The sequence below is a fragment of the Myotis nattereri genome, assembly GCF_964212035.1.
Source record: "Myotis nattereri genome assembly, chromosome: 5".
Lineage (NCBI taxonomy): Eukaryota > Metazoa > Chordata > Mammalia > Chiroptera > Vespertilionidae > Myotis > Myotis nattereri.
Genome location: NC_138080.1, coordinates 37959510 through 37972503, shown reverse-complemented (window position 1 = coordinate 37972503; position 12994 = coordinate 37959510). Strand labels below are relative to the sequence as shown.

Below are 12994 nucleotides of genomic sequence, written 5' to 3'. Positions count from 1 at the left end.
ATGCCTCTACTTAGGGGAAAAAACACATATCAAATATCTAGGAATAAAATATGTGCAAGATCACTGTACTGACCAGTAAAAAATATTGCTAAAGGAAATTAAATAAGACACTACTAGATAAAGTATTATCATATTCATTGAATAAAAGAATATATTTTGTTAAAATGTCAATTATATCTAGATTATTGTATAAATTAAATATAATTCCAATAATATGTTAACCATAAGAGGTTATTTTATTATTTTGTAAATGTGAGAAGCTAAGACTATTGTAAAAAATCTGAGTATGGAAAAACAACAACCATGGTATCTTGAAGAAAAATGCATAGCAAGGGTGTTTGCCCTACTAGTTTTCCAGACCTATTATGAAACTATAGAAATTAATATAAGGTGATACTGGCAGATAAAATAGATGTTTGTGCACATGGACCCAGGGAAAATGTCTGAGACTGAAAATTTACCTCCATAAGCGTAGGTCAGGAAAAGATGGAAGAAAGAGGGCCAGCCACTCCAATCTGATAATTAGTAGAGTTTTTTAAGGGAAATTTACATACCAGGCATGTCTGGGGCAACTGCAAGATGAAATGGATCCTTGTGCCACCTGGAAGGTGTCAAAGAATTATATAGGGTAAATGGTGGGGCAGGGCAATAGTCATATGTACACAGACTAAGTAGTACACAGGTACTAGTACATTAATGCTACCAGGTATGGGAAATTACACATTTGACCAAGTCAGGACAACAACCTGTTCCAGAAACCATCATATAGCAGTAAGCGAGGGAAGGTTGCTGATTTATGTCAAAATCACATCAATTACTATCAGGCAGTCTCTAAGGGGGTGGGGAGGGGTGGTGTTACCAAAAGCAATCTCCTTTCTGTCCTGGGCCCAGCTTGTGCGACAGACCGCACGGAACAGTCTCTCCTCCACAAGAAGCCAAATGATCTTGTCAATAACTTGTGCTGGGTAGATAGGATATCAATTTGTAAAAGACCCATCGATATCTCTCTACATCACACTGCTTGACTTCATATCTAAGTGTCAAAGTTTGATGGATAAAGCTGTTGAAGGGAAACATAACATAGAAGTACAACTTTATGATAAGATAGATAGATCTTGGAATCAATGTGAAAAAGACTAGAGCTCAATAGAAGACTGGCAAGGAGCTTCCACAGTCATTACTGAAAAGAGGCTATCCAATGGCCAGTAAACTTATAAAAGGATATTCAAAGTATTTGTAATGAGGGAAATGCAAACTTCACTAAGTCTTATATTATTTTCCTTTCAGGAAGAGATCTATAACTTATTCATCTTGCCTCCATGAGGAGAAATCTTCGCCCTACTATCTATGCTGTGAACATTATCTAGCTTGTGGCTATGGGGCCCATGGCCAAAAGAATAAAATCTTGTTAATATGACACAATAATACTCTCAATAATCCTCTGCCTAGTTTCATACATACCATTCAACTCTCCTATTTGGAAAGACTATAATATACTTGAACAGCCCTTCAATTCAGTACCACGTGAGCAGTACGTTTACTAAAATGCTAACTTTTGATACATTATTTTTTCACTTAGAATGACTTTCCTTATCTTTTGAAATCCTTCCAAATATCTCAAAGTTATTATACGTCCATAAAGATGGTGAATAGGAGGGCCCCTGCTTATATCCCTCATAATAATAATTAGCCATTACAGACAAAAGTGTCTTTATTCCTATAAAGGAAGCCAGATAGAAACGTTTTAAATTTTAAATTCTATATTGTTGAAAGTATTACATATGTCTCCTTTTTCCCCCATTGACCTCTCCCCGCCCACTGCTGTTTCCCAGCACATGCCCTCACCCCCCTACTTTCTGTGTCCATGGGTTATGCTTATATGTATGCATACAGGTCCTTTTGTTGATCTCTTACCCCCTCTTCCCCTGCCTTCCCTCTGAGGTTGGATGTTCTGTTTGATGCTTCTATGTCTCTGGATCTATTCTTGTTCACCTGTTTATGTTGTTCATTATGTTTCCACAAATGAGTGAGATCCTGTGATATTTATCTTTCCCCGACTGGCTTATTTCGCTTAGCATAATACTCTCCAGGTCCATCCATGCTGTTGCAAATGGTAAAAGTTCTTTCTTTTTTACCACAGCATAGTATTCCATTGTGTAGATGTACTACAGTTTTTTAATCCACTCATCTGCTGATGGGCACTTAGGCTATTTACAAATCTTAGCTATTGTAAATTGAGCTGCTATTAACATAGGGTTTCATATATTCTTTCTCATTGGTGTTTCTAGTTTCTTGGGATATATTCCTAGAAGTGGGATCACTGGGTCAAATGGAAGTTCCAGTTTTAATTTTTTGAGGAAACGCCATACTGATCTCCACAGTGGCTGCACCAGTCTGCATTCCCACCAGCAGTGCACAAGGGTTTCTTTTTCTCTGCATCCTCTCCAGCACTTGTCATTTGTTGATTTGTTGATGATAACCATTATGACAGGTGTGAGATGGTACCTCATTGTCATTTTGATTTGCATCTCTCAGATGATTAGTGATTTTGAGCATGTTATCATATGTCTCTTGGCCTTCTGTATGTCTGCTTTTGAAAAGTGTCTATTTAGGTCCTTTGCCCATTTTTTTAATGGATTATTTATCTTCTTTTTGTTAAGTTGCATGTGTTCCCTGTAAATTTTTGAGATTGAACCCTTATCAGAGATAACATTGGCAAATATGTTCTCCCATGCAGTGGGCTTTCTTTTTGTTCTGTTGATGGTTTCTTTTGCTCTGCAGAAGCTTTTTATTTTGATGTAGTCCCATTTGTTTATTTTCTTCTTAGTTTCCATCGTCCTAGGAGCTGTATCAGTAAACATATTGTTACAACATAAGTCTGATATTTTGTTGCCTATGGATTCTTCTAAGATTTTGATGGTTTCCTGTCTTATGTTTAAGCCCTTTATCCATTTTGAGTTTATTTTTGTGTAAGGTGCAAATTAGTGGTCTAGTTTCATATTTTTGCTTGTATCTGTCCAATTTTCCCAACACCATTTATTGAAGAGACTGTCTTGACTCCATTGTATGCTCTTGCCTCCTTTGTCTAATATCAATTAACCATGTGGCTTGGGTCGATTTCTGCATTCTCTATTCTGTTCCATTGGCCTATATGTCTGTTCTTGTGCCAGTACCAGGCAGTTTTAAGAACAGTGGCTTTGTAATATAATTTTATATCTAGTATTGTGATCCTTCCAACTTTGTTCTTCTTTCTCAGGATTGCTGCAGCTATTCGGGGTCTTTTTTTATTCCATATGAATTTTTGGAGAGTTTGTTCTAGGTCTGTGAAATATACCAGTATGGTATTTTAATGGGGATTGCACTGAATCTATAGACTGCTTTGGGTAGTATGGACATGTTAATGATATTGATTCTACCAATCTATGAACATGATATACTCTTCCATTTGTTTATGTCTTCATCTATCTCTTTTTTCCATACTGTTTTTAAATATATTTTTATTGGTTTCAGAGAGAAAGGGAGAGGAGAAGAGAGTTCGAAGCATCAATTATGAGAAAAAATTATTGATTGGCTGCTTCCTTTATGCCCCACCCTGCAATCCAGTCATGTGCCCTGACTGGGAATAGAACTATGAACTGGTTCATAGGTCAACACGCACCCACTGAGCCATGCCTGAGAGGCTTACCACTGTTTAGTAACATATTATTGTAAGATATTGCAAGAGCTTGTTAACATAATAAAAAGTAAATAAAAAGTTATACATGTTAGAAATTATGAAATAAGGCTGTTTCTATTTACAGATGACTTGATGCTCTATGAAGAAAATCTGAAAGAATCAACAATAACTCCTGAAACAAATCAGTGGTTATGCCAACTTTGAAGAATATAAGATTAATGTACAAAAGTCAGCCACTTTCAACAACTGGAATTTGAAATTTAAAAAAAAATACCATTTACACTAGTACCTTAGAAATGAAATTACAATGCATAAATATAATATCATAGATAACACCTTTTAAGCCAAGGTAAAACATGAAAAAGGATGAAATAAGTAATCAATTATTATGAGGAAAAGAAAGCTACTTAGTTCACTAATGTTGACCAAACAAATTATTTTTTAGTTTAGGAATAGTTCCTAAAAATATTCTAGGATCTGAAATTTTTTACGTTAAATGTCAATATTTTCTTAAATGTATCTCTCCTCCTCTATTCAATAACAAGATAATTAAAATTTGCTATCCAGCCATTAAATTAAGCCGAAGACATTGCCAGGTTTGAACTGCATCACCTAAAATTCATATGTTGAAGTCAAACACCAAGTACCTCAGAAAATGTTCTTATTTGGGAATAAGGTCATTGCAGACATGGAATTGGGTGGGCCTGAATTCAATATGACTGATGTTCTATTTAAAGTGGAAAATTTGGACAGGGGAAGAGAATCAGGTCAAAATTGAATCATGCTGCATAAGGCAAGGATCTATCGGAAGCCAGAAGAAAAGTCTAGAATAAATCTTTCCCTGGTATCCTTAGAGAGAGTAAGGCGTTGTGGATGCTGATTTTGGAATTCTATCCTCTAGAATTGTCAGGCAATAAGTCTCTGTGGTGCTTTATTATAGCAGTACTAAAAACCAATAGAGAGAATAACACAGTCATAGTTCTAAGTAGATTCTTTAGAAACTAGTTGTGATGAAAGCCAGAAAGTGAAAAATTCCATGAGGGAAAAAAATGCAGATTTGGAATGGACTTACTAAACTGGAGGGAAAACAGAAAGACACTGGCAGGTATGCAGCTGGCAGACATTACCTGTCTCTGACCCACAGGTAAACTCTCAAGGATAATGAATTACTAACCTTGCTTCCTTGGTTTAGCTCAGCCAACTTGCTGAATATAATTCTGCCTATATTTTACACTGTCAGCCAGTCAATTTACCTATTAAGTTTATTTTCACTCTAGTTTTTACTCACCTCCCTCTTCTGCTAAATTTCCTTTTCCTTTTCCTACTGGCAATGGTTTTCTTAAGAAATGAAATATATTTCTGTGCAGATATAAAATGTCTCTGTGTTATTTCATTGACCTTAGAGAGAAAATTACTGATGATTAACGATGTCTGGATTCTTTGTAAAATATTCTACAGGTTCAACCTCTTCTGGAACTGGACATACTTGAACTACAGTATGGTTCATTGTTGAGGAAATAATCTGGGATCAAGGCAACAGTTTAACCAACATTACTGAAGCTAAAGTGTTTATACTGTAGGAAGCACACAGGATGGAGATTAGTTACATTTATTCCCATTGAAGAGTAGTTAGAAGTAAAGTTTGATGGAGATGATAGAGTCACAATGAGGAGGAACTCTAACCAGTTGCCATGGTATGTAGCACTGAGAGAGTTTTGCTGCTAGGTAACTACATCTAGAATTTAATCAATCCAGAAACTAAAAGGGGGTGGCATTTATATTTCTCCTTGTCATGTGAGGTCTCACAGGAAAATACAAACCATCAATGAGTATGTCTTTAGCTAGAAAGGACCCCGGGAATCATTAATTCTTCTGCTGGTAAGTCACTCAAGAATTTTGTGTAAAAGAAAGAAGCAGTAGGATTTGTGTGTGCATGAACACACACACGCGCGCGCACACACACACACACATGCACAGACAAGAGTCTTTACCAATTACTCACATCTTGAGAAGGATCTCTGAGACCTATTATTTCCTATTAATATCTTTTACTTGGATGAAAGGAACAAAATTGTGCTCCAATAGATTGTTATTCATATTTTGGAAAAGTATGATTAGGCTATGAATAATAGTGAGAAGGGAGGTAGTAATTAAGGTGCAAAGAATGGCCAATTTGACAAAACTGTGAGGATATAAAAAGGAATTTATCAATTGTATTATACATATATTAGTATGTATCATAATGTTCAGTCAACAATAGACAATGGTATTACTGGAAGGAAGAAGTACCATGGGTTAGATGGATGTTACTTAAATGTGTTTATATTTTATTATAATCTTAGGAAGAATAACAATTTTTAGCTGCTGTGGCTGACCAGCAGACCCTGAGTGACAGATGAATGATTACTCTGACACAGGATTGCTGTGAAAAAGAGGGCTAAGAGACTGCCTGGCTAAAGGAACCAGACAGCCTTGATAGCCTGCCGCTTCAGGCTTTTATTGTAACAGCAGTTTGAGATAAAGTTTATCTATTAGATACAATCAGTAGGGTAAGTAATCTTGGGAGGACACATGTATCTGCAGTGTCTTTTAAGCAAGGACACTTAAATATTAAGCATAAAGATTCTGGTAAACACCTGGGAGCTCAGACTTGTTTGGAAAAGTCAAGGCAGGGTCTGCTGCCTTTGGCGAGGTCCTCCTAGAGGCCCTGGACCCTTTAGAGATTCCTTCTTACAGACTTTCCAACCAAGTCTCCTGTGCTCCCCACATTTAGCACCATGTAAAATGGAATAAAATGAAACTAGAAGGGTATCAATTGCAGATGGGATTATATGAAAGACAAAATAAAATACCTTCAGAATGCAAAGGAAATAATCCCAAAGGGATGGAGGCAGTCTTTGGGGGATGGGATACTATTTTCTCATAAGGCACAAACATCTGAATCCCCACATTTTGAAACTGCAAGATAATTTTCAGTTTCAGTCTTCATGTAGATGTATTTATGTCATAAGCTTGTATGAAAAATAGAAATACAAAAATATTTGCCTCAATAATACAAACATATTAGCACATCTTTATGCAAATGAGAAATCTGGTACAAGCACAATGCCTTTTGACAGTACTGATTTGTTACTTCTGTGAACAAAATATTAATAAAACCACATAATGTTAAGACACTGTGCTACACACTTGGGAAACCTAAATGAATGATGGAGGCCTAAATAAATGAATGGTCTTGAGCACAAATTTAGGCAGAGTGGTTGGGGCAGAAATACACATTAGAAATTTGTCAAATTGCATTCAATAATTTGCATATCCATGCCAACTTTTATTTATAGCATGAATATCCACAGTCAACATAAGATCATTAAATACTAAGAGGAAAAAGAAAGAACATCAGCAGCCCCTGTACAAATAGGATAAAACACAGGAAAGTGAAATATGCTACAAGGGACCTAAAACACATTGATCAAATCCACTTCCCATAGCAGGTAATATAAAAATGAAAAATGCCTAATTGAGGTCCTTTCATATCCTGGATGATGTACTCATTTCTGCATGATTTTTAAAAAATCTTCATTTATCACACCTTGACATATTTTCTCTGGAATCATTTTTTCTGTTACTTATAAAGTCTTCATTTCTTTGTTCACACTTTTGCATAGAAAATTCTTTTTTCCTACCTATTTCTACTAAACCTGTGTGTCAACAATTATAAAAAAATTGACAAATTAGTTAGTTTACCTCTTTTTACTTATGTAGACATGTTTGTGTAATTAAAATAAAGTATGTATGAAAAGTTTAATTTCACAATAAATTTTTCTTTATGTATTACTGTAATTGTAAATTTATACTGAATGGGTCTAATAAATGCATGCATTCACCAGTCACCATGAGTTAGCAAATGCATACAGCTGAGGCATGGCTTAGTTCACATTGGAATATCGGCTGGCAAGTGTTAAAACTACTGCAGAAAGTCACTCCAAGTGCCAATAGAACCAATTACTACATGTAATATGGTGTGATCATGTGCTAATCATTAGCCAAACACTGTTTACAAGCAATGACTCTCAAATTTAAATATATAGACTATAGCTGTCGATATGTAATATTCATTTCTATTGATGAAATTACTACAGTGTTTTTTCCCAGCATATGGCCTATTCACTAAAATTTGTTAAAAATAACAGTGAATTAATAATGAAGTTTTAACCTATTGGTTTAATTATAAGCAAATCTTGGTTTAAAATAGTTAAAATTAACAAGATGTTAATTTTCACATATGACACATGGGCCAGAAATTTTGTCTGTTAAATTCAAAATCCTTTAAATCAAGGTCTGCAAAATCAAAGGTTTACTGTACTGCATTTACTGATGCTGCCATCTTGATGTAAATTCTTGGCTTCAATTCCTTATTTGTAGAATTGTATTTCCTTTCAATCTTAAATAATAAATTATTTGGTCACATTGCACAAGAAAAATATTTTAAACTACTTCCATATATTATTATTTTTCTAATTGTCTCTAATATACAGGGGTGGGCAAAAATAGGTTTACAGATGTGAGTGTAAAACTCAGAGCTTATTCTTATAAAGTTATATAAATGTTTTACTTTACTCTCATTCTCTACAACCACATCAGAAATACAACTGTATAAAAGAAAAATAATCATTCTGATCCACATGAAATATAGCTTAACAGAAATCCTACTACTAAGAATATAAGGAAGCCACAAACATTGATAAGAGGGGCAGAGACACTGCACAGGCTGGCCCCACATGCATGTGTGGCAGATAAAACTTCCCTAACTGGGTGAGGGAAATAGAATACAAATCCAGGAAGTGCAGAGAGTTCCAACTAAGATGAACCCTAAGAATCTCACACCAAGACACATCATAATTACAATTCAAAAGGTTAAAGACATATGGATCTTAAAACAGCAAGAGAAAAGCAGTTACCTACCTATAAGAGAGCTCCCATAAGACTGTCAGCTGATTTCTCAACAGAAACTTCATGCCAAAAGGAATGACAAGAAATATTTAGAGTGATGAAAAGCAAAGACTTGCAATCAAGATTACTCTGCCCAGCAATGATATCATTTAGAATTGAAGGACATATAAACAACTTCCAGGAAAAGAAAGAGTTAAAAGAGTTCATCATCACCACCAAAGCAGTATTACATGACATGTTAAAGGGGAAGAAGGAAGAAGAAGAAGAAAAAGGAGGAGGAGGAAGAGGAGGAGGAGGAGGAAGAGGAGGAGGAGGAGGAGGAGGAGGAGGAGGAGGAGGAGGAGGAGGAGGAGGAGGAAGAGGAGGAGGAGAAGAAGAGGGAGAAGAAGAAGAAGAAGAAGAAGAAGAAGAAGAAGAAGAAGAAGAAGAAGAAGAACAACAACAACAACAACAACAACAACAGCAACAAGAACAACAAGAACAACAAGAACAAGAGGATTAAAAATATGAACAATAAAATGTCAATAAATACATATCTATCGACAATTGCATCCACCTCTCCTCAGAAAAAAAAACCCCACACCCACAAAATAGAGAAACAAGCAGAACAGAAACTAACTCAGAGGTATAAAGAACATTTTGGTGGTTATCAGACCAGAGGAGGGTTGGGGAGTTTAGTAAAAAAGTTTGAAGTGATTAAGAAGTACTAATTGGTAGTAACAGAATAGTCATGGAGATGTAAAATACAGCACAAGCATTTGATATAAGTTTACCTTTCCTTTGTTTTATACATTTATTGTGAAAATATTCACACATGTTCATGCAGTTAAACAATAGTATCATTAATCATTAAGTGTCATTCAACCAGGTTCAAAAGGTGTTAGTCTATGACCAATGACCATTTTCTTGTACACACACAATCTCACACTGCCTTACAATTTCTTTTTATTAAAATAAATTTTTATTTACTTTAAGAGAGATAGGAATGAAGAGGGAAAAAGAGATAGAAACATCTATGAGAGAAAAACAGTGATTAGCTGCCTCTTTCATGCCCCCTACTGGGAACGAACCCACAACCTGGGTATGATTCCTGACCAGGAATCAAACCAGTGACAGCTTGGTGCAAAGGACAAGAGTCAACCAACTCAGCCACATGCACCGTGATGCCTTAAAATTTCTTAAGGACAAATGCGTGAAGTATTCTGAGACATGTGTTGAGTCAAACACTAATTTCATTTTAACACTTGTCTTTTTCTTCCTCCTCCACCTTGGCCTGCTCATAACCCCAAACACTGTCTCTACTCTGCTTTTTATTTTCTCTTCCAGTGTGCTACTATGCTGGTACGAGCCTGCCAGAGAACAGACTCAAAGTCAATGCTGAATGCCCAGCTCAGAGGGAACAGTGATGCTTCCTGCCTGTCCTACTGTGTGTTCACCAATGGCTGTGTATGGTGGCTCCATAATGGCTGTGAGTGAGGCCCTGGTGTGTGTCAGGAACATTCTCCTGTCACTCTGGCTGGCGGTAGTTCTGTTCCCATATGGATGGTCCCAGGTTGTGCACTCCCGACCCCATGGTGCCCCAGAAGTGGTGATTCCCTTGAAGGTAGCAGGCTTTGGCATGAAGACTAAAGACTGGCTCTCTTACAGAATGCATTTTGGGGGCCAGAATCAGATAATCCACATGAAGGTCAACAAGCATTTTCTGTCCAGACACTTCCAAGTGGTTACCTACTCAGACCAGGGTGCTCTCCTTGAGGACCAGCCTTTTGTAAAGAATGACTGCTACTACCAGGGTTATGTGGAGGGGGACCCAGAATCCCTGGTTACCTTCAGTACCTGTTTGGGGGGCTTGCAAGGAATATTACAGACAAATGACATTGTTTACGAAATAGAGCCCAAGAGACTTTCTACCACATTTGAACATTTCATATATAAAGTGGACAGTGAGGAGACACAATTGCCACCCATGAAGTGTGGAGTAACAGATGAAGAAATAGCACGACAATTGAAATTTCAGGAGAGTGCTAATTTCACTTTGATGCAGAGTGGGTATGAAGGCTGGTGGACTCACAGGCGGCTTCTTGAACTGGCAGTGGTGGTGGACCACAATCGCTATCTTCATCACGAAAGCAACACCACAGCTGTGCAGTATGAAGTATGCTTTATTGTCAATGAAGTTGAATATTTTTTATATTCTCTAGATGTTGATGTGGTTTTAATGGGAATTGAGGTCTGGACTGAAAAAAACCCTATTAAAATAGGTTCGATAGGTTATGTCCTGGGCACATTTTGCAATTGGAAGCAAACTAGCTTTAATAAGCGCATTCCCCATGATGTTGCACATCTTTTGGTAAAGCATGGCTTTGGTATTATTATTGGCCTAGCCTTTGTTGGAACAGTATGTAATTCTATTCATAATTGTGGAGTGGAAAGTTTAATGGACAATAAATTGAGTGCTGTTGCACACACTGTTGCCCATGAGATTGGTCATAATTTTGGGATGAATCATGATGACAAAACTTGTACATGTGGACATAAACAATGCATAATGTATCCAGTAAGATCAAATGGAATTAGATTCAGCAACTGCAGCTATGCCAGCTTCATGAAAACTAATGCAAGGCAAAACTGCATCTACATTTCATCAAATGCAGGGAACATCTTCACACTTGCACGGTGTGGGAACAGTGTGGTTGAAGAAGGAGAAGAGTGTGACTGTGGCGCTTTACATTTGTGTATGGAAGATCCGTGCTGTGAGTCAGACTGCACTCTCAGCCCTGGGGCTGCTTGTGCTTTTGGGCTTTGTTGCAAAGACTGTCAGATCCTGCCCACAGGCAGAGTTTGTAGACAAGAGGAAAATGAATGTGATCTCCCAGAGTGGTGCAATGGGACATCCCACCATTGTCCAGAGGATGTGTACTTGCAGAATGGGATGCCATGCAAGGACGGTGGCTACTGCTATGAAAACAGATGCAATAACCGTGAGCAGCAGTGTAGGAACATATTTGGCAAAGAGTCCAAGAGTGCAAATCGGAATTGTTACACGGAAATGAACACCCGAGGTGACCGTTTTGGGAACTGTGGTTTGATGAACGCTACATATGTAAAATGTGACATCTCAGATACCTTGTGCGGGAGGATTCAGTGTGAAAACGTGACAAAACTTCCCCTTCTGAGAGATCATTCTACTGTGCACTGGACTCACTTCAATGGCGCCACCTGCTGGGGTACCGACTACCACTTCGGGATGACAGAACCTGACATTGGTGATGTGAAAGATGGGACAGAGTGTGGGTCAGAACATGTCTGCATCCAAAGGAAGTGTGTCCATAGTTCACTTCTGGTAACTAGTTGTTCACCTAAGAGCTGCAATCTGAAAGGAGTCTGCAACAACAGGCAGCACTGCCATTGCAACTCGCAGTGGGAGCCTCCTTTCTGCCTGGAAAGAGGCCATGGAGGTAGTATAGATAGTGGCCCACCTCCTGGTAGAACAGTGAGTCAAAAGGCCAATAACCTGGGACCACTTTGGTTGATTCATTTTATTCTTTTATTATGCTTGTTAATTTTGGGTTTTCTGACACGCAGAAGGACAGATAAGAGTGAAGAGCAGAATGAGGAACCTTCACATGAGTAAAAAGAGCAAAATGTCAAGACCTTACCTAAGGAAGAAGAGCAAGATGTTCCAATTTCATCTAAGGAAGAACAGCAAAATGTTCCACTGCATTTTAGAAAGAAAAGCAACAATTTACAATTTCTTAAAAGAAGTCCAATTTCCCATGTACTAAATTTTAGTCTCCTGGCTGTTACAGGAGAAATGTTACAGAATGTGTCACAGATCATTGACATAATGCCTGTGAATTTTTATTATTTGGGATCCTAAAATATTGGCCATTAAACAACTATCAAAATATCCTAATTCCTAGAATATCACTATCTTTCATGATTTTAAATAGTGTTTAACTTTCATGGAACTAGTGTCTTTGTATTTCCTGAGCAAAAGTACAACTAATGTGTGTTTTTAATTTGCTGTCTCAGTTCTAACCACCCTTCCCATTTGTACTCTGCTTTGTCACACAGAGAATGCAAACATAGAAATTAAATTTCTTCTTTGCCAGTCCTCTCATTTTTAGTTTCTTCAATAGTTGGCAATTGGGAAGCAGACTGGAAACCTGGGAAATTTTCTGATTACTATTCATGCCAGTCATGCCTCATTAACAGCTCTAGTCTTTACAAGGATAGTAACTTCCAGTCTGCACATTATTATTATATATACTATAGCATTGTGCAAAAGTGGGTTTACAGTTGTGAGTATGCAAAACAGAGTTTAATTTATTAATTATTGTGTTATTTTCCATACAAATGACTGTC

General features: G+C 37.2%; 1 protein-coding gene across 1 annotated transcript in view; it reads left to right on the top strand.

The window, feature by feature from the left end:
- The window catches only part of LOC308520226 (uncharacterized protein), a gene marked incomplete at both ends in the record, with an annotated part of 34681 nt that extends 22421 nt beyond the window's left edge, over positions 1–12260 (top strand). The window contains one exon of the mRNA XM_081092751.1: positions 10023–12260. Coding sequence (XP_080948877.1) covers positions 10023–12260 — 2238 coding nt within the window. The remainder of the gene's footprint in view (positions 1–10022) is intronic.
- Between the last annotated feature and the right edge of the window lie 734 nt (positions 12261–12994).